Raw genomic sequence first — 27,030 nt, forward strand, 5'->3', positions numbered from 1 at the left:
TCTCTCCAAAAATTTCCGGTGCACTGACTGTTAAATATCAATATTTTGCAGGAATTTCAATTAACTTCATCTAAATTAGCAGGTAGCTGAGGACCAGGTCTAAGTCAGGTAGTAAATAGGACTTGGCATATAAAAATTCACTTCACAAGGAAAATAGATTGTTTAATACAAAATGGAGGAGTTGGAGGAAGGGAGAAAAGGAAGAAGAAAGGAATAATATAATTTTGGAGGGAGTCTTTTAATTGAAATGACCATGTAACACTATGGAGAATTTTACATGAAAAATCAGTGAGATATTGAGACCGGACTCATAATATGCAGCTGTCTCTCATTTGATTAACTAAGTGAACGTATAGAAAGATATGGTCTCTGAAACATCAATTCCAGTTGAGTTAAACTGTGTATTAGAAGTCAGACTGACTATGTGCTTTAGACGAGGAGTCTTGCTCAAGCCACTTGCGAGATTCTTCCCATAGTTGAGTTTCAATACCTAGCTTCCTGAGCTCCATAAAGCCTTTCTCAACTGTAAATGGGATCCAAGCATAACAAAGTAAATCAATATTCTGAGTTAAAAAATATAGCACTTCATGTTACAAACAAGTAAAATGAGAAAATTGAGGTTCATTTCATTAAAGACATGTTAAGTTAGTTTTTAAGATGAGGCGCATGTTTGAAATTGAATCACTATACAAAGATTTTTGGTCTGAGTCATAAAAGACTACATAATAGGGGGACCATGTCAAATGAAGAACTCATTTTGAGGATCCCAAAATTTTAGTCATTGCTTTGTGGTTCCTGAAATATTTCCACCATTTAACATTAGTCTAGTTAAAAAAAAGAAGTCTATGAGGCAAACACAGAGTCTTCAGATTGGAATGTGTTTGTGTCATAGACTGTGAACAAGAGAGAGAGAGAGAGTACCATCAACTGCATCATGTGAAGTAGGTGACTTAGTTTGTTGGTTGATCCAAAACTGCAAACGCTCATCAGCTATGTCTGGTTCCAGCCCATGGATTTTTGCTCTTCTCCAGAAATACGTGAGCCAAGCCTACAAGAACATAACAAACAAGCATCCAGGCAAGCACTCAATGTCAATGAAGTGGTTAGGAGCACATAAATTATATAGAAGACTTCCTTAATCGACCCAAGAAGATGAAGGGAGGTCCCTGATGTATTCCAATTCCTATTCAAAATTTCGCTTAGCCCCACAATCATTTTGTGCAGGTTTTGAGTTCTTAGTACATGCCTACAACACATCAAGATATCTATTTGATACTCACCTCCTTTTTCATCAGCCAATATACTGTTTGTTTTAGAGATTTTAAATCAATAAAGGGCAAATGAGTCTCCCTTAAAGGTTTGAGCACAACAAATTTATTAAATTTCCCATTCTTAGTACTTGTTTCATGAATGGTGATAAGGAGAAGACCCCACGTGCAAATCAAAATAGATAGAGAGATAATACAGTGAACAGACAAGAGAATTTTCTTTGGACTCAAAAGGAGAATTTCAAACTGTAAAGGTGTCACCATACCTGCCTAAAAAGCACATCTTCACACTCCTCTGGACTCAATTCTGAAAAACAAAAGTATTTTCTTTTAAATGGTGATTATAACATCAATATAACCAAAAAGATAAAAATTCAATAGACATGTTGTTTTAGGAAGGTTCATGAAGACAAGCATAAAAGTTATAAACATAAGCATTAGAAACCAGCATGCTGCTACTACAAATGCACGTCATAATATAACTAACATAAACAAACGGGGAAGTGTGTATTACACACACACTCCTCAAAAACAAGGGAAATCATGATTTCCTTTGTTTTGGAAAGTCTGTGTACTATGTGTGAATTAAGTGACGTGCACTAGATATTTCCCTAAACCAAAATGTATAAGGTTCATGTATAAAAACAAGTACAAAAGACAATGTTTTAATCCTACTAACTCAAATGGAAACGAGCCATGTAAATGGACTCTTAACAAAAATATATAAACATGGAAAAAAAAAAGTATACGTCATGCAATAAGCTTATTTGCACTCTGTAGGTTTCCAGTCGGAGCAAACTAAATTATTATCAATTTAGATTTACCATCTACTGAATGGACCTATGGCTTAGGTGAAAAAAGGTAAGGTTTTTTCTATATGCACAATTAATGTAGTAAGCACCTTCATATCTTGTGTTATGATTTATTTCAAAAACAGTGAAAAACCAATGTGCAAAATAAACCACATGGAGTATCACCTCTCATCTTGCATAGATTTGTTTTAGATATTCTCAATCTTGCAAACTCATTTAATAAAATAAATTTATAAAAAAAAAAAAATACTAAATGTGCAATCCCACTAGTTAGTGTAAAAGAAAAACTTCAATTTGAAAATGTGGTATGTAACAAATTACCAAATGCTTCAAACTGTCCCTCACTTGGTAGCTTCACTTCATCTACACACATAATCAAGATGAGGGAAAAAGAGATTGTTAGTCAACCAGAAGTCACTTATTATGATGATTTGAACCAGTAACCAAAAACATTCACTCATATAAGATAATTGGATTAATCATTACTAGAATACAGTTTCAGTGGGCAAGACAGCTATCCAGTCTCAGTCAAATTTTACTTCTTAATTCATATGATCATCCTAAACTTTCTAGCGCATTACATGTAACAAAGAGAAGCATGTGAGATTATCAATAATCGGTCATGAAACATTTTTTAATTCTTTAAATGAGAAGTGGGTGGAGATAGGGTTCAAACTCAAGATTACCTACTCTAATACCATAATAAAAGTACTATTATTTAACAATTTTAAGTTGATAGGGAATGGTGAATTTAATTACTTAACCATTATTCTAATAGAACATTTAGAAAAGAATAAACAAATTATCCTTCTATTATTAGGTTCAGTTGTTTGATTAAATAACTTGCAATTTATAGAACACACACACACACCAAAAAATACCAGATTCCTATAATTCAAAATTTAACTGCTCTTCTATTGATATGATGAGATGTTCATGGTTCAGATACATTGTACTATGTACATGAGAAGTTCTGCCAATAATAATAACCTTATCATGGGATGCATACAACAGAACTGCAACAGCTTGCTGATAATAAAGTATCTTATTGTCTTCTGACTCAAAAGGGAGAAAAGGGGTTTCAATTTTAAAGCAATAATTAATTCCCACCTGTGCTACCAGATTTTAGTGAACTTGGGCGTCGTTTTTGAGCCATTTCAAGTGCTACTGCTTCCTCTACCTTTCAAATAATTACATTAAAACTGCTAGTTAGAAGAAACTGGTGTTTCAATTGTAAAAAAAATTACTGATCTAGAAAAAAAATGCTTCTTTGTTTCTTGAATTGGGTTACTAATAACAAAATATATAATGCTAGACTCACAATACAGTAATGTGGTGAACCACTTCTTAAAAAAAAAAGGTTTGAATAACATGGTTAAAAAGGGGAAAGAAAAGCAAGAGAGCAAGTTATATGTCTGAAAAGCTCTGCAACTACTGACTTGTGTGTCAATTAATATAATGACATAAGTACATATCTGAAAATCATAAGTCAAAATTTTCCAATAATTTCCATCTGAACTCCAAAAGTAATATGCTTGATTCAGTAAAATAAAAGTCCCAAATTGAAATCCATTGAAAGTATTAGGTTCTCTAATTAATGAGAACATATATAGAATGACCTTGCACTATGGGTCACTTTACCATTTTGAATACAAGTATAACTTTAGTCCTTTGGGTAAACTCCTTCAGAGTAATATGTACTAAATTTATATTAAAACCTAGTAGAATTGTATTACAGGATGAAGGTTCAATTGTTTATTAGTCACTAAACAATGTCAAAGAAGTTACAAGTTAGAATATAGTCAAGCATAGAGAGCTGGTCTAAGATATTTCAGAACATTCACATCTAACTTCATAAGTGACACTAAGTTGCAGCATGAAGATATTGATTGGATAAGGCAATTATCTTCTTTGAGAAAAGAGATGAATTACATAACTTTAGAAAGATTAAAATAAAATGGCCAGGAATCTGACGCACATTACAAAGAACAAATTCAAATTTCAACTCTTCTAAGGTGTCAAGTGAAGAGGAAAAATAACTGATGAAGAAGCAGTATATGAAACTTAACATCCAATATCAGGACATATCCTTCTGTACCCCTCATCAAGCAGAACTACAGATTTACACATGCACTCCTCCATTAGGAAGATTTCCAGGAGAAGACAGATGATATCTATAAACAAAATTTCAAGCATAAGGTTATGAACAAAAACCTTTAGTGAAGCCAGTTCCCGCAAACCTTTCTCAACTAAAAGTATGTTCTCAATATTTCCCTCTCCAAAAAGTCCATTCGAATCACTTGGAACCTTTTCTTTTTCCTCCAAATCATCATTTACTGATCAGCATGGAGAACAAAGAAAGACAATGAGTTAAATTAAGATGATGTGATATATTTTGTTTTAAAAAAATGTTTCTGCCAAAACAATTATTGGGATGGGGCCCTTTTTTTTATTGGTATGTGACTTTGTATTGTTTTGAAACCAATTATTCACTCACAAGACGGGGCCTTTTTTTATTTGGATGGGGCTTTTTTTAATTGGGATAGGGCCGTTTTTATTGGGGGCCTTAAGCCTAGGCCTTGAGCCACCCCTAGAGGTGAGGTAGTAAAATCCCTTATTACCTTAACACAACCAAAAGAAAGGGACCAACCATTCTTACCAATCTCCTCTTTGGCTCTCTTTCCTGCAGCTAATACAACATCAACCGGGAGAGGGGCAAAAGATGACCAGTACTCATATCTTGCCCCAGCGATCTCTTCATGTATACCTGCCAAAGTGTTCTAGTGGCCATCAATCATCTAAGAATTTTTCATGTTAAATGAGTTAGAAGGCATAACAGTGAATTTTATCCTCTTTTAATAATTTTGCATCAATCATCCAAGGAAAAGATTAAAAGTGATGAAGTCATAAGTCTAGACTATAGAGTCTTATTCAGAAACATCAAAACATAGGGAAAGCTACCCTTTTTGGCATTAGTTTGCAGAACTCATAACATCCAAGAAATTTTCAACCCTAATAAAGGTTCCAGGATCACTATATTCAATGGCTTACAGTTGGTTTACCATACTAGACTAGACAGCCATGAGCTATCCACTATGGTCAGTAGCATGTAAGTGTTACTACTAGTTTAGGCTGTTCTATGGTGTCTTTGGAAGCAACTTCTATGAAGGTTGAATTCCAAGGGCCTTTATTATGACATTTAAATCATTCATAATTGCTGGTTAGAGGATGTAAATATATGTATAACAATTCTAACAAGTTCAAACTTGGTATTCAGGTATATATATGTTTATAATTCTAAGATGATATTGAATAGGTAAGATTGCAACTAAGATCCCCTATGCTCATAAATTCATGCAATCTATGCATATCAACTCAACTAAGCCCTACTCTCAATTAGATTGGACTCAGTTGTAGATTCTCCCTTTTTATATATGGCATGGAAATTTTTAATGTTCTGAAAGAGTTGCAAAAACAATATCAATTTACCATGTCGAACACAGAAACTCCAATACCGAGCAAGCCAACACCTCTTTAGAACAACTTCTTCCTAAGATAAAGTGCAAATCACATTACTATGGCATAAAAGAATTAAGAAACCAAAATTGTATATGTATGGTAAAAAGTGAGTACAGACCATCTCTTCCTGAGTCAGTATCATTCTCTGAGTCATAATCCGAAGTGATTTTAATTCATCCTCAGCTTCATGCAGCTGCTCCAAAGCATATGTTGCCTCATCCCTTGCACTCTAAGTCAAATTTTCATGAAATATTTAAATTTAAATTTCATAGGATGTTGCTATTTCCTACTAAAGAATAGTAGAATATAAAGAAAAGGACAAACATACAAGCTAGAAGTTCTGGATACCTCAGCTTCTGTCCGAAGGGCAATGATCTCACTGCTACTACCATGAGTTTGTGCAGCAACTCTCAGAGCAGCCTGCAAGGAAAACTATGTTCATGTACCATCTGAATAGTAAAATATACTCCGTTAGACTTCGAAACAGCAGAGACACACTGTCTACGACATGGTGCTCTTTTAAACAAGTAGTATTTTTTTTTGATACATAAACAAGTAGTATTAATTATGTGACATATGGTCATATATTTGACCAAATCCATAGAATCAGTCCAGTAGTCTATAATGTGATGGAATAGGCACACCTCATGCTGTTCATGTTAAAAATTTGAAGCTAGTAAACTTTTGGGATACGCTTAAGCACCAAGGTCAGAGGGGTGCAGAATTTTCTTAGTGACTGAATTCCTAAGGTCTGTCCTATTTTCTATTGGTCACATTCCTTTAATGTAATTTAAATTCTTAACAGCTTTGCTGACTCTTGCCCAACTAGTACTTTGGATTCATTAAATGAGTAAAAAATATCATGTTTCATAATATGTTTACAAGTAAGAGATTTTTTAACAAGTTGAAATTTTATCCATTATTACACATTTTAAGATTTATAAAATTTCCACGACAAGTGAATAAGTTTGAAAATTGCTCTTGTTATGTTTATATATCAATTGAGATTTATTTTAACAAGCAAAGTGATATTTCAGAACATCTGAAAGAACTTTTTAATGATCCAATAACACTATTTTATTTGTCTTTTATTTAAAAAAAAAAAAAATCAATTTCTTAAAAATGATAATGAGCAAAAAGTGAGTTTACTTAGCAACCCTATATAAAACAGCACTATTTTACCATTTTAAAATTTTGCAACATTTTGACAGATCTTGAGCGATTTGTTAAAATAGTGCATGTTGCTTGTGTGGATTTGTGACTCTACTAGCATGAACCAAAGAATGTGTCACATATGACACTGATTCATATCTTGATTCCGTAGAATAATGCATTGAGACATGCAGGATTTAATCCATGTTGAGCTAGTAACATAAACTTATGCATATAACTTGTAAGTGCACATACTATATATTTGTAAGTAAATGAATTTCCAGTAAATTATATGACCAATTTACACTTGCAGAGCTGTAAGGTAATAGAGATCGCAAGAGTATTAGACCTACAAACCTCCCTTTGCTGCAGGGCTGCCTCCTTCCTGAGGAGTAACCAACACAAAAATTAGTATACAAAATAAATTAATAAATTGGATTGACAAAAACAAATGAACCTTGAAGCTTGCCTGCTTAAATGACGAGCTTCCAAAGTTACACCATCTCCAAAATTAGCAATCTAAAGCAAAACATATACAGTTAGGGAAATAGAGACCCCATCAATACTAGAATATGTAAACCACAAACAATAAGATTGAAAGAACACCAAAACTGGGACAGAAGACTTGGAATGGTAATAGCCAGGATTTAATACTAACTGCATTCAAACTTCAAATATAAGTAATTATTTATATACTAAAAAAATTACTTCCTTACAAACATAAGATAATATGTGAAATGGAACATTTCTGCATTCCTTCCATGAGATGAAGTTTCAATAAATCACTTAAGGGCAATGAAAATTATTTAACAAGTAACTAAGCTATGTCCATCACATATATGTCTCTCTATTCTTCTGCATAGTCCAACACATCAACAAGTATGCTTACGCAATCATTCAACAATAAGCAATCTTATTCTTAAATTTGTGATAATGAGTGGAAAATGTAAATCCATTTTATTGCATTGATTCATAAATAGCAAGTACCTGACTTTAAAAGTGAAAATTATGCATAAATTGATAACAGTTATCCACCTAAATGTCACCCCAAAATAAATGACATGGTTTTTACCTATCTAAAAAAATAAGAGTGGAATATTTGCCATTTGATATAGTTATGTAGAAACATCCTTGAATTTTTTTTTGCCTTTTTCACTATAAAAAATTACCTGTTTCTCAAGCTGCCGAGCTCTCTCCTCTGCTTCCTCACTCCTCTCCTCTGCAAATCGAAGCTGGGGAGGCACATATCAGAATAGGTTGCCAAAACAAATATATGATACAATATATTTATTAGACCATTGTACCACTAAATGTTCTTCTGATAATAAAATATATTTTTTTGAGTAAATGCTGCTGCAATAGCAATATCGGCATGACAAGTGCTCAATTTGATCATATCTGATTGCTTGGAGATTACTATTGCAGAACCCCCCAAACATTATGTTGATGCTTCAAGAGCTGCAGAAAACTGGCTTGAAATGCACAGGTATAATATGATTCTTCTTTATAGACAGCCAGAGTCATATATTTAAACAATATAAGAATGAAGTGAAAAATATGTTGGGATCACCTTTTCAAGTAAACTTTCATTTTCTTCCTGAAGCATATCAAGCTGCAATGAAATTCACACCTCATTAGAAGATTCCCAATAAATACAAAAACAATTCACAATGATCCTAATTACTAAGGCTAGGTGAAAGATGAAGTGTTTCTTAGCCAAAGACATGTATTAGCAACTTTCAGGCATTACAATAAAAGTCAGTAACTAACCATGGACCATAAATGCACATATGATATCATCTTGAAAAGCAGCCATACCTCATCTTGTAGAGCAGAAGAATACTGATTACTAGTTTCTTTTAGGTTCATACTCCCGAAATCCAGTGACATCCTGATCATTGTCCAAAATTACAGAGGATTAGTTGTACAAGCAGTAATTGCTAAAAGGAATTTAGATTATATCAGAAGCCAAAATTGATGAATATGTATATTTTGAATCACCTTTATGTCAGTACGTAGGATAGGGATGGAATATAAAATAAGACATTCATGACAGAATAATAGCCAAGCTCTCAAAAGTCACAGGCTCACTGTAATGATAATGAAGGCATGGACAGCTCACTTCTGTTGTAAAACTGTCTCAATGGCAAATATTATATCCTCATAGAATTCAGTATTGTCTGGACTTCGAAAGTCAGGTTAACAGGGAAAGACCTCATTGAATGTATAAATGGGAAACAAACACGTAATAAAATATTAAGATTCAGTTCTTACCCCTCAACAAGAGGAAGAAGATATTTTGTTTTTTCATAAGAAAGTAAGTTAAAGAAGAAGATGACAATGAGTCAGTGATGATGACATGATTCTTCACAAGAAAGGTATACAAAGTTCAGAACTTCAATATACCTTTTATCCCTCCGATTATCAATAGGAACATCTTGTGAAATATTGGAAAATGTTGGCCTTAGTGATATAGGTACACTAGATGGTACCAAGGGAACTGGCTTGACACCTAAAAGCGGACGGGCAGCTGATGTAGAACGAGCAGATGGAGGTTGTTCAATGGAATTGGTGGGCAGAGAAGATCGGCCAGTTGATACAGAACGAGCAGATAGAGGTTGTTCCACAGAGTTAGAGGATTGGGATGGCCGGCCAGCTGATATTGAACGACCTGAGGATGGTTGTTCGACATAGATGATAGATAGGGATGATCGACCACCTGAGGAAGAATTCACGGGTGGAGGTTGTTCTTGAACTGAAGGAGCTGGCTAATAAAAACAACATTGAAGAATCAACTAAAAATAAGATTATCGAGTAATATCACATTAAAATATCAATACAACTGCTAACCAAAATACAATCATAAAAAAATGCCAAGTGCTATATTCTCTTCATCCTTTTAGAAAACCTTAGTACGATAACAAATAAGAATGATTGAAATTCAGTGTATACTGTAAATATGAAAAAGTCATTTACAAATGTTCTAATGCCGGAGATTGTCATCCATTATGATCATTTTAATATTCATCGTCCAAATGTTAAGTTTATCATGTTAATGGTCCTAGACTGTCTAAAAATACTTGGCTTTATTGTGATACAGTGCAATGTAAGTAAAAAGAGAAGGAACTACCCTGATCTGTAAGGTACACTACTACTCGTCAAGACAATATAATTAACACTCTCCTATATGATAATACCAATATAAAGAATTTCAATTTTATTCTAATAGTACACTTGTAGGAGTTCATATAAAGAAATGCATACATGCTTTTTTTACTTCAAGGTTTCAAAGGAAATTTAAAACAACAAGTAGTACATTATCATTTCATGAACATAGTAAAGCAGATCACTGATATCATTAACCATGAAAACATAGATTCTCATATTCATAACTACAAGAACCCATGTTCCTTCTACAACTAGGCATAGATATTAGGCCAATTACCAAAGGAGAGCGAGACCGCATTGACCTTCCACCTGCAAGCCCTATGCTCCCTCCACTCACTGAACTATAATCATTGAAAAGGTCATCCTCCTCATCGTCCTCATCAGCTTGTTGATGTGCCATCACCTGCGCAAGCCTCTGTGCCGCGGCTTTCTGTTTCTTTAGATTTGCCACCCCAGTAGACCCTGACCGTGCATGGCGGTGCAGTGGTGACATCATTGGGGATGATGGCGCTCCCGGCGTCCCTACTGTGCTCTTCTGCCTGACATACACAGGTCTCATTCTGTCCATAGCTACTGCTATTGAAATCCAACAAAAAAATAAAACCCAAACGAGAAAACAAAAATGATTCGATGAGGATTGTGAGCCAAAAGCATTTTTCACGTACACAAAAATTCATACACACAAAATACAGAAATCTTTATGAAACCAACCTGATACAATGCTAATGCCTCAGGTTCTTTGTATGAAAATAGATGAACAAGTTGATCTTCTAGTTAAAAAAATTGGTCATAAACTTTTGTTTAAAAAAAAAAAAAATCAGAAACACCAATGATCTTCCATGCAAAAAAAAAAAAAAGTTGAAATTCAGTATTTGTAACCTCTTTCCAAATTGGACTTTGATAATAATCAAACTGAAATAAACTCAAAATAATTTTTCAAAAAAAAAAGGGGTGGAGATTTTCAAGGCAGTTTTAATATTTTTAGGATTTGATTTTGGCGTCTCATTGCTAAAGCTGGAACCAATGGGATCCAAAGGGAGCTGTGAAAGTGGAGGTTTTGGCGTAGGTTATGCCACGTTTGGGTTGAAGAAGTAACGGCCAGTTTGGTTATTTTTGTCTCACACACATATACATATATACATATATATATATATATATATATATGTTCCTAACTTCCTATGGCTTGGTCTGTATTTTGACAAAGATTTTAATCGTATTATACTACCCCATTTAAATATATCATTTTTATGGTCAATTGCCCATGAAAGGATAAAAGGATTTGATGGTTTTAGCCTTGCAATTTCAAAGTCTACAATTATTCCAACAAGAAGAAATTAATTTTTGTTCAAACTTTAAAGTATCCAAAATTAATGCTACCTAACAAAATCATAATAATTGTGAAGGTAAAAAGGAAAAAAAAAAAGACATGCGGATTTTTATTTTGGGCTAAATGATACTAGTAGTTGAAACTATGAGGAAAACTATTTTTGATTTTTTTTTTATAGAAAAAGTTTTTTATAGAAAAAGTTGAAAACTTAAAAATACTTTTTAGAGATAGGTAAGATAATCCATGTCTATCCAGCTACCTCCTCCATTCCCCATTATTTACCTAAATAAGAAAGGCCCATACAAGAGATAATTCTTAGTGTTTAGCAAAAAAAGAGATAATTCTTAGTGATTTAGGAAGAGCTTTGACTTCCTCTTTTAACTTAACTTTTTTGAAGAAATTATCATTAGAACATGCAACCGGACACACAAGGGTTAAAATCATGTTTTTAAAATACAATTTTAATTATAATCGTAAAATGATAAAAACAACATTTTCACAATTGTAATTAAAATCTTGTAATTGTAATCAAAACACGACTTCATTGGTGTCTCATACACGTAGAAGATCACAACTTTATAGACAACCCTTGCTCCAATTTATCGATTAAGTGATAGAGATGTGAACCTATCACTTCTTTTTTACTGATCCAATTCATTAAGTAAAAGTTGTATAAAATATTGTGATCACAGTATTTTTCTTTTTACACGCTTCTTCTCCATCATTCACAACTTATAATAGATAAAAATTTTGTAAATCACAACTTGTAGGAAAAATATGTGTAAAATGTCGTGATTGCAGCATTTTTCTTTTTACACAGTACAAACCTGTTCAGTCTTTCTTTCATCTCTGACTCAAAATGCCAATAAAGGGAAGGAAACAAACTACCAAACTGTCAGTCTCATTGAAGATTAGATAACAACACGCTTTGCAAGATCAACTTTGAAAGTTGTAGAACCCATTTTCTGCCTCTTATCCCCAACAACATAAAAAATAAAACAGAGCACAACAAACTCTCTGTTTGTTTTTCTGGTACCTAAAAAACGACACAGTATCATAGACTCTCTGAACCTAGGGTTAGGGTTTGTTTTTATTTTTTTTTTCCAAATCCTTCAATCAAATTGTCTCAAATGCGAGATCTCCAAGAATCACTCACAGTCTCTGCGCTCCCAAACCTACCAATCACAGCAGCTTCATCGCCAATTTCTCCAAGGTTCTACGACTGGCTCTTCGAGTGCCATGGGTTCTGGCACAACGTGGCTCTCATTGTTCCGAACCTTCTCTTCATCCTCTACTTGTCGTTTCAAGCAAAGAAGAGCTTCTCCAAGCTCACTCAAGGCCGCTCTTATGTGATCATCGCTTACTACGCCTGCCTCTGGCTTGCTAGCTTGCTCAATTTGTTCTGGTGCTCTTTTCAGGTTCTGGGTTTTCTTTTCTTTTCTTTTTTCTTTATGATTTTTTGGATTTGTGTGATGGGTTATTGTAAATTTGAGTTCTTTTCTGTTTTGGGTTCTTGAAATTTTGGGTTTTTTTTGTAGCTCAGTTTAGTGGCTGAACTTTGTCTTTTGTGGTGATGGGTTGCTTTCTGGGTTGTTAAATTTAGTAGCTGAATATGCCTTGGTGATTTCCTTTTTGGGCTTCTTCAATTGTGGTGGTTGCTATATGGGGCTATTAATGGCTGAATTTGTTTTTGATTTTGGCTTTTGGCTCTTGGCTTTTGTTTGTGATTTCTGAATTTGGATTCTTGTTCTTGGATTTAGTAACTGAAGTAAAGATGACTTTCCAAAAATATGTTATGGATTCTTGTTCAGTAGTTGGGATTTTAAAAATCACAAAAATATGTTAAGGGGATATGCTTGTGTGTTTGAGCTAGTGTGGGAAAAAGAAGAAGAGAGAGTTAATGCTTGTTATTGATTCCTTGAATGGGTTTAGTTGTTAGTGGGTCTGTGGGTGTATATTCGGATAATTTGGGCTTTTAATTGGGTTTAGTGACTTTATTTGGGGTAGTAAAATTAGGTTGTACAAACTTGTGTCTTTGGACTAACATCAATTTGTTTTACCTAAAAAAAAAAAAACTAACATCGAGCTGTATGGTTTATTTGAGTAAAACCAAATTACTCCAGAATCTGAATTGGAATACTGAATATAGTGGTTTCCTTTAGTGGAAACTACTATGAAATTTACTGTGAAAATCATCTTTATTTTAATCAGAGTACATGAAAGATCAATGGAGGAACTTTGGTGGCCAGTAGAACTTTGGATTTGATCATGTTTACTTGTTAGAAAAATTAAATATTTGATCTGCGTGCAGGTTGATATCTAAAATATGATTGAAAATTACTTTTGGCAGCTAATTTCTGCACTTGGAAGAATATAAAAATGGTCTTGTGGCCTATGAATGTTTGGTGGCAACCAATGTAGAGATTGAAAGGAGTTAGGAAATGCACAGAAGAAAGAATAATGTCAAAAAATATAATCTTATTTACTTACAAAAATAAGTTTAGAATAGGAATGTAGAAGGCGTAAAAATTTTCTGTTAAGGGCCATCCTCTTGCATGGTCAGTTGGTCACATTTTGCTGATGCTCTTGAAGCTTGATTGTTTCTGTAACTCTTTCTTTTCGCTTCAAATTTATGGTTCCAACAAGTGTAAACTTTGATCTACCTACATGTTCTTATCTAGTTTGTATGCACTTGTAATGTTTAACTTGATGATTTGGGAAGCAAGCCTTTTGTGTGTAGCGTTATTTTATCACGGTTGTTTAAAAAATTCTTGTTAATTTCAAACCATTGCACATTGACATATGTCATGCCACTGTCCAATTTTCTTAATTGGTTTTGTTATGCAACAAGTTAGATGCCTTCTCAGAAACCCACGCACACCTCAATTTTGTTTGATCACACATGCTAGGCAACTGCTACTAAACCTTGTTTATTGTTTTTGCTATCTAAAATCCTCTTTGTTGGACATTTCCTGGTGTTTTAGCTAAGAATTGGATTATCTTTGTTGACACAGGCATGGGAGTGCACTCCTGGAAAAGAACTAGTTTGGAATCTCTTATCTTTGTTTACAACATCTGGAATGCTATTTTTGGAAGTAAGTTTGGTGGCTTTTTTGTTCCAAGGAAATCACGTGAGTGGATTAGAAGCTTTGACAAAGACGTTTGTGGTCTCAGGGCTTGTCATTGGTTTAGATTTACTTCTAAAGGTATTTCTTGATTTCTGATGTGTGTGCGTGTGTGTATACATATGTATCTTATAAATAATGTTAGCCTGTCTGTGATCATGACACAGTATATTTTGCGAGGGAAAAAACATGATATCTTTCCTTCTTATATGTGTGTTAATAATGCACTCAGCATTTCTTAAGTCTCAGCTTGCAGAGTTACGGACCGATGAATTCCTATGCCATTTCTAATTGACTCTGTATGGAATTGAATCTGATATATAGGTGCTTTTGCACATATTGAACTACACATTAATGCTAGTACTTATATGGATTAATGTCTATATTTCCTTTTAATTTTTTTCTTAACAAACTTGTTGACATTTTTTTCCAGGCGATTTATATGTTCGGATTTGGGATCCCATTATTCATTGACAGCGATGATCATACACATCCATTGAAGTGGAACTTGTGGGTTATTCATAGGCTGGTGCTGACTGCAGTTTATGGCTTCATACTGTTCATGTACCATTCCAAATGGAGAGAAAGATTACCTGGTAAGTTTGTCTGACATATGCAAATTGTTACAGTTGTCTCATATCAATTTCATGACTGTTTAACCTTGGGTTTTTTTTTTTTTTTTTTTCCTTTAAATTATCTGCAGCAAGACCTGCATTCTACAACTATATTGCTGTCATGTTCTCGATGAATGCTCTTGCATTATTAGCTTGTGCACTTACTGGAAGTGGGGCTGGTTTTGGGTTCTGGTAATTTTTATTCAATATCTTTCAAACAAATAATTCCACAGAAACATCTATTTCAGAGTCATTTTTCTAGTGGCCTTTTTTTTTGTTGCTAAATCTTTTGTAACAGGTTGTATGGCGCAACCATTGTTTGCTACCATGCCTTCTATCTTCCTCTTCTATATGTAACATTCCTTGCAGACTTCTTCCAGGTCATTGTCATCATTTATTCTTCGTGGCATTTATTTTGTAAAAAATATGTTTTCATTGATCTCAATCAACTCCCAAACCTTTTTAAATATAATTTATAAGATTGTATTGTTTTAAATTGATGTTTTCTTGATGACCACAGGAGGAAGATTTACATTTAGAGAATGTATACTACTCGGAGATGAAAGATGCTGGTTTCTTTGATGGTGACTGGGAGTGATATGGTTACTTCTGAATCAAAATATGATCTTGTGATCATACTCTGTAAATGAAAGTAAATATGTACCAGAATTGCAAACTGTTGAGATGTAAGGGATGCTTATAATGTTTGTATGGTTTCTTATCTTTTTCTCATTTCACTTCTTTTGCAAATGTTGCTTCCCTATTCAAAAGGCTAATAGTATGAAGTGTACCTTGTCTACATATATACTTTGCATTATATATGTTTGGATATATGGTGAAATAGGTGCAAGCATGGGATTTTTTAAATTCCAAAATGCATAATAATTACTAATGTAATGATAACGTCATGGTGGTTTAGAGTAAAGTTTTTTTTTTTTTTTTGAGAAGGTGGTTTAAGAGTAAAGTGGGGAGCACATTTTGTTTATCTGTATAATCCACTTCCATCTCCTCATTTGCTATAACTTGTAAATTTGCCTGTACCATGTGGTATGGTTTCTTTTGGCACGTAGGATTCAGTTTGCTTCATGTCAAGTAATCATCTTTATTATGGCTGATTGATGTGAAGTGACAATGGCTTTTAGGCTGATTGGCAGTTCTTATGTAACCGCTTGTGAAAGGATTTCTATAGCAGATTGGGAGAAGGGGTTTTTTTTTTTTTTGGGTTTGGGTGGCGCCGGGGGGAGGGGGGGGGGGTGGGAGGAGGGGAGTGGGTTGGAGGTTGTTGAGACTAAGGCATCAGGTTTTCTGGTAATTTCCTTCTTGATCGGGGGTGGACTAACTGCTGGCCTTAGGGTTGTTATCAGGACCAACTCACTTTCACAGTTTTAAGGCTTTTAGCATTCACTGTAGTGTAAAGTATGATAGATTATGGATTCTCTAGCTAGCTCAACTAGTAAAGTTTTTTATCATCAAATAAGAGATTTCGATGTCCTGACCTAATGATAATAAACAATTATTATGAAATAGATGTCATAAGTTTGAAATACTATTGGCCCTTATGTTATCAGCTATAGGCTTGGAATTCTATCATTAGCTGTACGTTTAGGTTTGGATTCTTTGGAATACTATCGTTCCCTTATGTTATCAGCTATGTTGTTTCCCTTAGGTTATCAGCTATGTTGTTTCAAATCTATGATAGGATTACTCCACTCTTTGGACGTTAGTGGTTATTTTAGTATTTTTTTTTGAGAGAGTTTTTAACTTATGGCGTCCGCTCAGACCAAGACACCAATCAGTTTTTGGTGTAGGCGGGGATTGAACCCCAGATCTCTTATACAACCATCAGAGACTTTACCAGTTGAGCTAACTGGAACTCACGTTATTTTAGTATTTTTGGTAACTTATAGTCCAGGATTATTTGCTTTGTATGTCATTTTCATTTCTTTCTTTCTTAAATTAATTAAGAATAAGAAATGGGTTGATAAGACTCTCAAACTGATCCACTTCAAGAGTCCATGGGACGAATCCCAGTTCACTTTACAAATCAGATTCCGTGATGGCTTAGTTGAAGCCTAACAGTATGCCATTCAGAAAAGTTGTAGCAGCAAAAACTGTTCCTGAATCATCGTGTAACACACACCATTCCATCTTTTCGGATGCAATTCCCAGGAACTGGGACTGCAAACTGATTAGTCAGGTCCTTGCCTGGCGTGGTGTTATGTCTATTCATAGATAGGGCTAACTCCTTTGTTAGGAGGGTAGGCACGGTGGGAATGGTCATATATATACATATATATATATATATATATAACCTTTTTTGTGTGGAGAAAGGGTCATATATGTAACATTGCACAACCAAATAACCTTTATGCTGTTAATAACCTTTACCTTAAACATTGAGGGCCATTCTTCATTTGATCATAGAGTGCATAACCAGTAGGCTAGAAAAAAAAAAGGCAGTAATTTAATGCAAAGACGTCTTCATAATTTAACAACCAACTTGTTCCTTTCAGATTTAACAAACACAAGATCTGATTTCATTACTAAATTGCTGTATAATCCACATGCAGCAGGCTAAAACATGACAGCAGTAAAAACCACTTTCGATGTAGGTTGAATGTTACTTCGATGCGCCCTTTTCCTCACTTTTTCTCAATGAGCTTCTCAATGAGATCTGCTGCATCCTGAACAGTTGCAATGCTCTGGGCACTCTCCTCTTCTACACTGATCCCAAATTCCTCCTCGAGTCCCATCACGATCTCAACCTAAAAAGGTGTGAAGTGTCATATGTTAAACAGGCACCACACAAAAAAGTTTAGTAGACTTTAAAAGCAACCAATTAAAACTAAAAATAACTTGGACAGAAAGGAATGAAATCAAAGCATTTCCTCTCCCTCTCTCTCCTTATGGAACTGATTCATGACTTAAAAAGAAAAAGTCTCTACACTAAGTCCTGGCATTCATCACATCACCATCGCTTACCCCTATGATCACTAAATGACAATTTTGGCAAAGAAGTTACATATCACTTTTAGATTAGTGCCACAAAATCCATGAGAAAACAGATGAAGAGGTGAAGTTTAGAAAAAAAAAAAAATTATGGTACATCAAGCAATGCTATTAACCTGTATTTATAGGACATAAGTGGGTGCACTTCAATAAACAAGAAAAAACCATCACAATTAGAGAAAGGTGAAATTGTGTAAAATTGTTGTCAGAATATCTAATAGTATTGTGTAATTGTTGACAGATAATTGCTTAGTACCGTGTCGAGAGAGTCAGCCCCAAGTGCTGCAAATTTTGACTCGCCAGTAACTGTAGAGTCATCAGGTAAAGCCAGCTGCTTCTTCACTATATTACACACCTTTTCTACAGTCTCTGGTTTGGGCTGCTCATTGACATTTAATACATTTATTATAACTTGCATATTTTCAAGAGAATTTGCATAAAATGCACAAGATTCCCAACATAAAAAGCCAACAAGGAGACAAATAAAACGCATAGAATTTCCATAGTGCTGGTGCACACCACAAGATAACAGAAGTCAATTGTAATTTATGAGTCATTGAGATGCATTTACATAACATCGACCAATGTTGTGAGGATATTAAGAATATAACAATATTAACATATCCATATAAAATTTCTTGAACACCCTCTGGATGATCCACATTATAAAGTCCCAATAATCAGATGATGGGGTTTCCATATCAAATAATAAATTCCTACAATGAGCTTCAAGAACATTCCACATCTGCAGAGAACTGATACTATTGGCATAAAATTAATAGTTAGTGGAGTTTCTTCACTTCATGACTTCCACATAAGAAATACTATGTCATCCTTGATCTGTTATTTGAGTGTTACATCATGACCGATACTTTATTTTATGGAAAGATGTGGCTCCATAATTAACCTATGGTCAACATGAGCAAAGTTGCACCCCTCTAGTGTTACATTAGAACTACAAGGATGAGGCACCTACCACCTATTAAAAAGAATTGTTAAGCCTGCCAGGTACAGAGTTAGGAATTTGTGATATATTAATTCTGTGTTTGACACCATACTTGGAGTAACTGAGTATTTTATTCAGCTTCCAATCAATTGATCATAAATTCAAAATTGATACGAACAAATAGTGTCCAAATTTTCTATCAATATAACCAAAACTTAATTCAATTTACTTTGTCATATAGAAAAACAGATTTGGTGGTCATACAAGACAAAGTAAAAAGCTCAATGAACAATCATGGACCCAATTCAATTCAGTGGGATCTTTCATTCACATTTTTTTCCATAAAAAATGTTTTATAAAACTCTTGGACTCCTCAATTTGGAGTATCTTACATTCACGCAATTCAAAGGGTTAACAAGAAATCGATATTTCATGAGAAAAGTACTCCATGAGCTAAAAACTTACGGCACAAGAAACCTGAAGACGAACTGGCGGTGGTCGCATCCTAAAAGAGAGGTTGCTTCTTCCATAATAACAAAGCGAAACTGGCTTCAAACCAGAAACCCTTAGCGTTGTCTGTTTAACACATTCAACCACCAGAACCTCAACTGAATAATTTACATCAGAAAAATAGAATAAAAAATTATAATTAAACTAGCTCCAATTTTTGTAAGGCAAAGTACAAAATTTAGAATGCGAAAAGGGTAGTGCCATTTCCACACCTATATTGGGCACTTCCAAAGCCACGCCATGCCACGTGTCATAGAGGGGTGTGCAAGCAGTCATTATCGGTGTGGAAATAGTAATTCCTTTGTGTAATTTTTCTTTAAATGTTTATGAGCCATGAAGCTGGGCATTTTATAGTAATCATCACATTCGTTAACTAGTAGCATATTTTAATTATCTTTGTTATTTAATGTTTTAAATATTTGTAACAGACTATTCACAACACACTAATCACTAATGTTCTAATAAATATTTATGGGGTTATAGGGATTCTTCTAAATCAAATCACATATAGCACATAGAAATGAGAATTGATAAAACGAAACCCACATAACATATAATATCAAATCCCACGGGTCAGATCAAAATTGCAATGGAACTCAGATTAAGCTATAATACTGAAAAGTTAATTGACACAAATAATAGGAGATTGATTAAATATTTTGATGAGAGTAAAATTTGAGGAGCATAGAGAGGTAAACATACCAAGCCATGTTGGAAGGAGTGAGAAGGGCGAGAGTGCATGGAGATCAATGGTGATGCACCGGCTGTGGCTGCCATTGGAGGATTCTACAGAAATAGAGAAGATGCAGGAGAGAAAGAGAGAGAGTTCAGAGTTTTGATGTTGTTTTACTTTTAAGGTGTAGTACATTACATTATATATAGGAGGTTTAAGTATAGTTGTTGATGTTGACAAAGGTTTCAAGGGGGTTCGGAGATTCCAAGGTTGGAGGTTTTGGGAGTTTTTGGGTTTTGGACTCCTGTCATTTGCTGTCGTTTATTTAAAATGGTGGTGCTGTCGAACTCAAATGTTAAAGACTGGAAGAGCCACATGTGGGCCGGCTTTGAAATGGACTTTAGTATACTTGGGTTGTAGTCTGTTCTTTTGTATTTCTAGCTGCAGTGGGCTTAAATAGTTACTTGGAGGGTTTTTTGTTTTTTGTTTTGGGAAAAAGGGTAAGATAGGCGACATGTTGGCGGCTCTAGAGCTAGGAGATCAGTAAGGCTAAGAAGATGTATTTTGGATAGGAAATGAATCTTGCAATCTACGTTGTTTCTTTATTACAATTTGTCCATAGTAATAGTAAGAAAATAAAAGATAAACTATTAAGTTTATTAACCCAGGGGGTTGGCCAAGTTGGTTGGATTCTTGGTCTCAAAGTGCTTATTATGGGCTCGACTAGGTGTGCTTCCTAGTTTAAGTCCTGTTACCTGCACTTTGAAAAGAATTTCCTGGGCCAGTGCTTTACCCCTTCGTGGGCCCACCCGGCACGAACAGTGATTAGTTTCTGGTTGAAAGTCTTGAGGAAACATTGTGGGAAACCAAAAAAAAAAAAAAATTTATTAGGCATATTGTTTCTTAATGCAATAAACATAATAAAATGTTTCTGCGAAAATTAAATCTTGAAAATCATCTATTGTTTCTAAATACAATAAACATATTAATTACTATTTTTAAGTGAATTTTAATTATTACTGCTTAGAAGATTTTTATTTATTAGTTTATGTCTATACTCTTTTACCATAATTTTATTTAACAGTTCAGCTTCACTTTGATAACTATTGGTCGTTGTAATTGTATTAAGAATTTGTTTTTTGTTTTTTGTTGTGTTAGCATTTGCTTTTGTTTTTACTCAATCACTCCCTTGTCCCAAGCCCCTAGTCTCTTTTTTTTTTTTTTTTTTTTTAAGAATCACCATCTATCTAATTGTTTAATTGCCTTTTAGTGTTAACATTTGCTACCCACGGCCCAATCTCCACTCAAGAAATAACAAATTAAAAGCACATTCAAATTCAGCCACTCCACTTACATATTTGGTCAAGAGTATAAATTAATTGAGAAGTGTTTTGTTTACAATATTTTCACAGTAAATCCTAGATGACAAGTTATTACGGATTCTAATTTGAAACTACCATTGAAATTACATTTTTACCCAATAATAACAGCTAGTCTGAACTTGCCACTTAAGATTTCTTGTAAAAGTATTGTAAAAATATTGTGGATATAGCATTTTTCAAATTAATTATAACTTCATTTGCAAGAATAGATTGTTAAGAGGGATATATTCAAACTTATATCAGTTGAGCTTAAAAAAAAAAAAATTTAGAGTCGAGTTGTTCAAAATTTTATTTTAGGAGGTCAAAAGTTAATAAAAAAATTTTAAAATTAAAATTAAAATATTATATATATATATATATATATATTTAAAATTTGACCATCTCAAATGACGTCACCTCTGTCGGTCGGTGGCATCTTTACTTGGGTATAACTATAGTAATATAATATCCTGTCAATTGAAATTGGGTGTGTGAAACAAGAAAATCGAAAGAGTCCTTGTGTGGTCCAGTCCCATGCACCAAAGGCATTAGTTGGTATTATTATATATATAGAGTTGGTCGATATGCTTTTAATAAAAAATTATGTCCATCTGATGAGATTGCTACCTTAGTGAGTGCAGACAAAAATGGGGAAAGCTTTTGTAGGCATGTTGCCACCAACTTAGCCATTTTGGCTGCCTAGTTCTATTTATATTTCCTTTAAACCAAAAAATAAAAAGTCCTGCAACAAATGTATGTATTGGATTTGGATGTCTAATCATCATTTACGTACTTTACTAATGGTTTCTAGAATAAAATTTCATTTTGGTAATGTATAACTTTTGTAATCACGTATGAGCAAATAAACTCGGCCAAAATCATAGGCCAAACAAGTGTAATTAACTTTCTCTCTTCTTCTTTTTCTTAAAAAGAAAAAAAAAAATTCTATCTTCTTCTTTGTTTTATTCCAATTTTGTGAAAAATGAATTTACAAGAAAATAAAAAGAAAAAAAAATTGAATTTTCAGTGGTGCGGTTCTAAGGCCTACAATCCACTATTTCATATTTTTCTTTTATTTTGCAATGCAAATATCTTTCACAGAGGTCTCTACTCTCTCTATATATACACATTCTTGGGAGACAAATTTCAACAAATTTTTAATCTATATTTATTTCTGGAGCCATTTCCTTCCTTTTGTATCTTATTTTGCTGATTACATGGGTAAGACTTTGCTGATTGGGTTGGTGAAGTTTCTTTATAAGTTCGGTCTTCCTCAACGGTTAGGTTTGGTGGATTTTCCTTATTTTCTTGATCTTGGGCAATTTTTTTTTTTTTTATAGAAAAATGTTATATTTACAAAATTTTCACAATAAATTTTAAGTGGCAGGTTGTTATTGGCTATTACAAGTGGACAAAAAAATAATTTAAATTGTAAATTCAAATTATAATCAATAACAATTTGCCACCTATGATTTGTTGTGAACGTAACACTTCTTATTTTTTAATAGCCTTCGAGTTTTAGGTAATACCAATTCTCTGTCATGCATGTGCAAGATAATTACAAGAAAAATTCCTAAATGCTTGTCTAGTAAAAAAAGTTTGGGGGGAATTCATCACAGATGTCTATTGGTTTGGCTCAATAAATTTGTTGACTATTTAATAGAAATTAAATGTGTTGTTGTCTTTAACTAAAAATTTTGTCTTTGATTTAGAGAGATCAATGAGGATCCTCTAAAGTGCTTAAAGTAATTCCACATTCCTAAAATTCTATCCATCAATTTTGAAAGGAGTAGATTGAAATTTAGGTACCACATCAACAATAATTTAAATATGAGAGATGTTACGTCTACAATATTTTTACAACAAATCACAGGTGATTAGTTGTTATTGTTTCAAATTTGAAACTAATACTAAGATTACTTTTTTGCCCTAACAATAACAACCAGTAACAACCTGCCACTTAGGATTTGTTGTAAAAATATTGTAGATACATTATTTCTTTTTAAAATATATACCAAAATGTAGTAGGCTATTAGTCAATCTTTTTATTTATTTTTTGGATAGTTAAATAGTTAGGAAGGAAGGATTTGAATATTGGAAACTCTAAGAAATGTCAAGTTAGCTACCAGTCTTGGTAGTTATTTTTTTTTTATTTATTTTTTTTTTTTGAATGTTGATGATCCGGCAAATCCAATGCACTCAATTTAAATAAATGATATAATTTTAGGGATTTTACAATAGAGTTCTTTTATATAGGAACAAAAATTTAGAGTTTTTTTTTTAATTTTTATATATTTAAAATAAAGATTTAGACTTAGACTAAGTGCAAGTTGTTTTGACCCAAAAAAATGAAAGGAAAAAGAAAAAGAGTTGGTATTGGATTAGAAAACTTATTAGAACCAAATCTTGTCATCTCCAAAATTGAGGATCTATGGAAGTACTACCTATGATGGTTAGGAAAAAAAATCCCTTTTGACTTTTCCTACTTCTTAATGAACATATCTCACTATATCAATAAGATTTTTTTTTTTTTTTGGTTGGAGAAGAAAGAAGCATCTATTAATTGAAAGAAGCATCTATAGCACTAACACTAAGAATTGATTCTTCTTTTTCTCTTATTTATTTATTTTGTTGTGAGGAAGGAAAGGATTTTTTTTTTTTTTAAATTGCACAGAGCTTTTGTAAGTTATACTGAAATTACATTGACCAACCCCATTGTTTCTAATTATAAACAAAACTACCTTGATTTTCAAAATAAACTTTATTCAACTTCCCTGCAACTTAACAACGTTTAATTCAATAACTGAAAAATCTAGTAGTTTCGCTTTTACTCTTCCTTTTCAAGTGAAACTCTGGAAAATTTTTGGTTCTTTAACTTTTCATGATGAAGTCATTACTCACTAAAGTGTGGAATGAATAAATCATTTAGTTCAATTCCACATTTTTAGTAAAATATTTTTTTTTTCACTAATTTAAAGTCAATTCCACCTTACTTAAGGTTTTTTTTTTTTTTGGCTGTGGGACAAAATTAGCAGTTGTAATATTTTCTTTCTTTTTTTTGGATATGGGACAAAATTAGTAGTTGTAATTTTTTTTTTTTGGGGGGGGGGGGGGGTGGGGGGACAATGACATCAAAAAATTCATAGCAATGGAAATTGCATATATAGACGTTGATGCATCGGCAATAACAATTCTGTTTGGATCAAGCTTATTTTATTAAAACTGAAAATTTATTATTGAAAGTACTGTAAATAAAGGTAAAAGTTAGTTGAAATAGTACAATGGGGCTCATGAATAGTACCAAAAAGTGCAATAAGGCTCTTGATTAGTAGCAAAAATAAGTTGAATAGTGAAATAATTTTCATTTTTCATTGGTATCGAAACGGAAGCTTAATCATTGTAAATTTTTCTAAAAAAAATTTATTTTTCTTTCTTTAGACAATGACAATGGAAATTCATAGCAATAATGGAAATTGCATAGACGTTTGAGTCGCTTGACACTCAACACAAACAGTAGCAATTGTAATGTCTTTTCTTTTTTCATATCCATGGAAATAATTGCATAGACACTTCAATTGTTGCCAGCAAAAAAACTGTGTCGATGTAACGTTGACAAGAGCAGAAGATAATAAGATATAGCCACATGTACAAGGGTTGCCGTCAAAATCGTTCTTTTACGTGCAACTTTTGATTAGCATTGTCTTCAAGCAACTTCGACCAGCTTAATTAGCATGATCACAAGCTTGGTTTCATTTTCACTTACCCACCCCCAAAATCTTATCCTCAAGTAACGTCATTGATTGTGAATCTGTGATATATATTAGGCTTCGTTGCAATTGTTTACTAAACCATTTTCAATGGTTTAAAAAGGAAGCGATTAATGTTTTATGAGTTGAATGGCATCTCCGACAATTGATTACTTCTCAATCATATGTACGGAATTTGATGGATAAATTGTGTTGTATCAAATCCCATTTATACTCTTTTTGTATTGTATCTAAATTTTTTTTTTTTTTTTTTAAAGTGAAAGAATTTTTGGTTCAAGGGAAAGGAAGTGAAATTTTTTTCCCCTATAAATCCACTCTCCCAAATTATGAGTTAAAAGGAGAGAGATTGAGAGAGTGATATAGAATATTCAAATTTGTTTAATTTTTTTTGGCAAACAAGGTCGAGTTTGTTCATGAGTTACTTAATGAACTTATTATTTTTCCATTTATAGTAAATATCATAACTAAATTATAGTTGACATAATGTTATTTGAGTTAATTAGATAGAATGTTTTTGTTTATGAGATTATAGAAATTAGATTCAACACATTTTATTGGTAAAATCTGTATATAATTTTTTTCTACAAAGTGAATCATTTATATTATTAATAAATTAAAAAAATGATTTGATATCTTATAAATTTGTTTGCAAACCTACAAACATACACATAAAACATATAATATTATGCATATTTAAATTGAATATCATACTCACAAACTTGTTCAAGAACATGTTATTATGTCATTTGAACACGATTCATTTAATAATAACACTTAAATTTGGAATTGAATTTGACTCGTTTGTTAAATAACGCAAATAAACAATTTTGTTCTCCAGCTAAGCCCAAACAATTTCTATATAGTTGGGTTCATTTTCAGTCCTACTCACACTAGTGTTGTCAAAGAAAAGGCTTTTACATTTTGCTCCTACACTTGCATGCATGTGTGTCTACAAAGTAGAAGTTAGTTGAAGGAAGCTTCAAGATGACAATGGCCCGGTTATTACTCCCTCATCTCATTTTCAAACTCTCAACTACCTAGTTGGTTTTATATCATTTTCATGCATCCAAATTTAATGCCTTGTTTATTTTATATGGATGCGTAAATTAACAGACAAATCATATAATATATAATATGGTAATGAGAGTTTCTTGGCCCAATTTGTATGCTAATCATTACCTTTATGCTTTTCCTCCTCGTGCAATTAGCAAAAGACTCAAATTAAGGAGATTTGGTCATCAAAAGTTTAGAACCAATACGAAAAGAGAAAAAGGAAAAGGGCTTTACAACTAGAAATGATTTTATTAGATTAGAAAGTGGAGCTCCTTTTATAGATCGAAGTGCCATAAAACCTTGTGTCATGATGTATTGTTTGGTCCCATTCAATATTATTGTTGCATTCATGTTTTAGATCTAAAGCTACGTTGACCAGTTAGATTTGCACTCATGTTGGAGATTCAAGGTGAAAGACCTCATCATCCGTGGAACATACTAATATATAGATTGATAATTACACCAATGACTTTTTTTAAAAAAAACATTTTATTTTTTATCATATATAAATCATTAATTTTATAAGCATTTATATATTGATAAAAAATATATATATATAAGTAAATATAGAGAATTTTATAGTTAAAATTTTGGGACATACTTTCTATATATACATAAAATAAAGCTTTTTATTTAGTTTTTGTCTTGATTTTATCCCTCTTATATTACATTGTATGTATATATATATATATGTTAAGAGATATAAAATTGATATTTATCATTTAA

At 33.0% G+C, this 27,030-nt stretch overlaps 3 protein-coding genes across 3 annotated transcripts; 1 reads left to right on the forward strand and 2 right to left on the reverse strand.

The window, feature by feature from the left end:
- Positions 1-111: 111 nt before the first annotated feature.
- Positions 112-10,717, reverse strand: LOC115982230 (coiled-coil domain-containing protein SCD2-like). Its single transcript, XM_031104770.1, has 18 exons — positions 10,631-10,717; positions 10,197-10,495; positions 9,158-9,519; positions 8,570-8,642; positions 8,322-8,363; positions 7,921-7,983; positions 7,221-7,270; positions 7,109-7,136; positions 5,948-6,019; positions 5,718-5,828; positions 5,570-5,630; positions 4,740-4,847; positions 4,295-4,416; positions 3,191-3,260; positions 2,402-2,443; positions 1,535-1,575; positions 922-1,048; positions 112-523 (listed from the first exon to the last, which is right to left on the reverse strand). The coding sequence occupies exons 2-18, from the start codon at positions 10,485-10,487 to the stop codon at positions 405-407; spliced, it is 1,782 nt and encodes a 593-aa protein (XP_030960630.1). The 5' UTR covers positions 10,488-10,495; positions 10,631-10,717; the 3' UTR covers positions 112-404.
- Positions 10,718-12,138: 1,421 nt separating this feature from the next.
- On the forward strand, positions 12,139-15,786 carry LOC115981717 (protein CANDIDATE G-PROTEIN COUPLED RECEPTOR 2). The gene is made up of 6 exons (XM_031104043.1): positions 12,139-12,664; positions 14,261-14,452; positions 14,805-14,967; positions 15,075-15,177; positions 15,284-15,365; positions 15,506-15,786. The coding sequence occupies exons 1-6, from the start codon at positions 12,377-12,379 to the stop codon at positions 15,581-15,583; spliced, it is 906 nt and encodes a 301-aa protein (XP_030959903.1). The 5' UTR covers positions 12,139-12,376; the 3' UTR covers positions 15,584-15,786.
- A 1,810-nt stretch (positions 15,787-17,596) lies between these two features.
- LOC115979505 (acyl carrier protein 1, chloroplastic-like) lies at positions 17,597-20,410 on the reverse strand. The gene is made up of 4 exons (XM_031101560.1): positions 20,153-20,410; positions 19,406-19,516; positions 18,251-18,373; positions 17,597-17,750 (listed from the first exon to the last, which is right to left on the reverse strand). Exons 1-4 carry the CDS (start codon positions 20,225-20,227, stop codon positions 17,628-17,630), a joined length of 432 nt encoding a protein of 143 aa, XP_030957420.1. The 5' UTR covers positions 20,228-20,410; the 3' UTR covers positions 17,597-17,627.
- Positions 20,411-27,030: the final 6,620 nt, after the last annotated feature.

This window comes from Quercus lobata, chromosome 3 (genome assembly GCF_001633185.2).
Source record: "Quercus lobata isolate SW786 chromosome 3, ValleyOak3.0 Primary Assembly, whole genome shotgun sequence".
Taxonomy (NCBI): domain Eukaryota; kingdom Viridiplantae; phylum Streptophyta; class Magnoliopsida; order Fagales; family Fagaceae; genus Quercus; species Quercus lobata.

Coding starts and splice junctions, on each gene's coding strand:
- LOC115982230 (XM_031104770.1), bottom strand. CDS start 10,487: ATGGACAGAATGAGACCTGTGTATGTCAGGCAGAAGAGCACAGTAGGG. Junction 8,643..9,157: donor GATAATCGGAGGGATAAAAG/GTATATTGAAGT, acceptor GACAATGATCAG/GATGTCACTGGATTTCGGGA. Junction 1,049..1,534: donor AAGATGTGCTTTTTAGGCAG/GTATGGTGACAC, acceptor ATGTTCTTGTAG/GCTTGGCTCACGTATTTCTG.
- LOC115981717 (XM_031104043.1), top strand. CDS start 12,377: ATGCGAGATCTCCAAGAATCACTCACAGTCTCTGCGCTCCCAAACCTA. Junction 14,968..15,074: donor ATGGAGAGAAAGATTACCTG/GTAAGTTTGTCT, acceptor AATTATCTGCAG/CAAGACCTGCATTCTACAAC. Junction 15,178..15,283: donor GGGGCTGGTTTTGGGTTCTG/GTAATTTTTATT, acceptor CTTTTGTAACAG/GTTGTATGGCGCAACCATTG.
- LOC115979505 (XM_031101560.1), bottom strand. CDS start 20,227: ATGGCAGCCACAGCCGGTGCATCACCATTGATCTCCATGCACTCTCGC. Junction 19,517..20,152: donor ACTCCTTCCAACATGGCTTG/GTATGTTTACCT, acceptor TGTGTTAAACAG/ACAACGCTAAGGGTTTCTGG. Junction 17,751..18,250: donor GGGCTGACTCTCTCGACACG/GTACTAAGCAAT, acceptor ACACCTTTTTAG/GTTGAGATCGTGATGGGACT.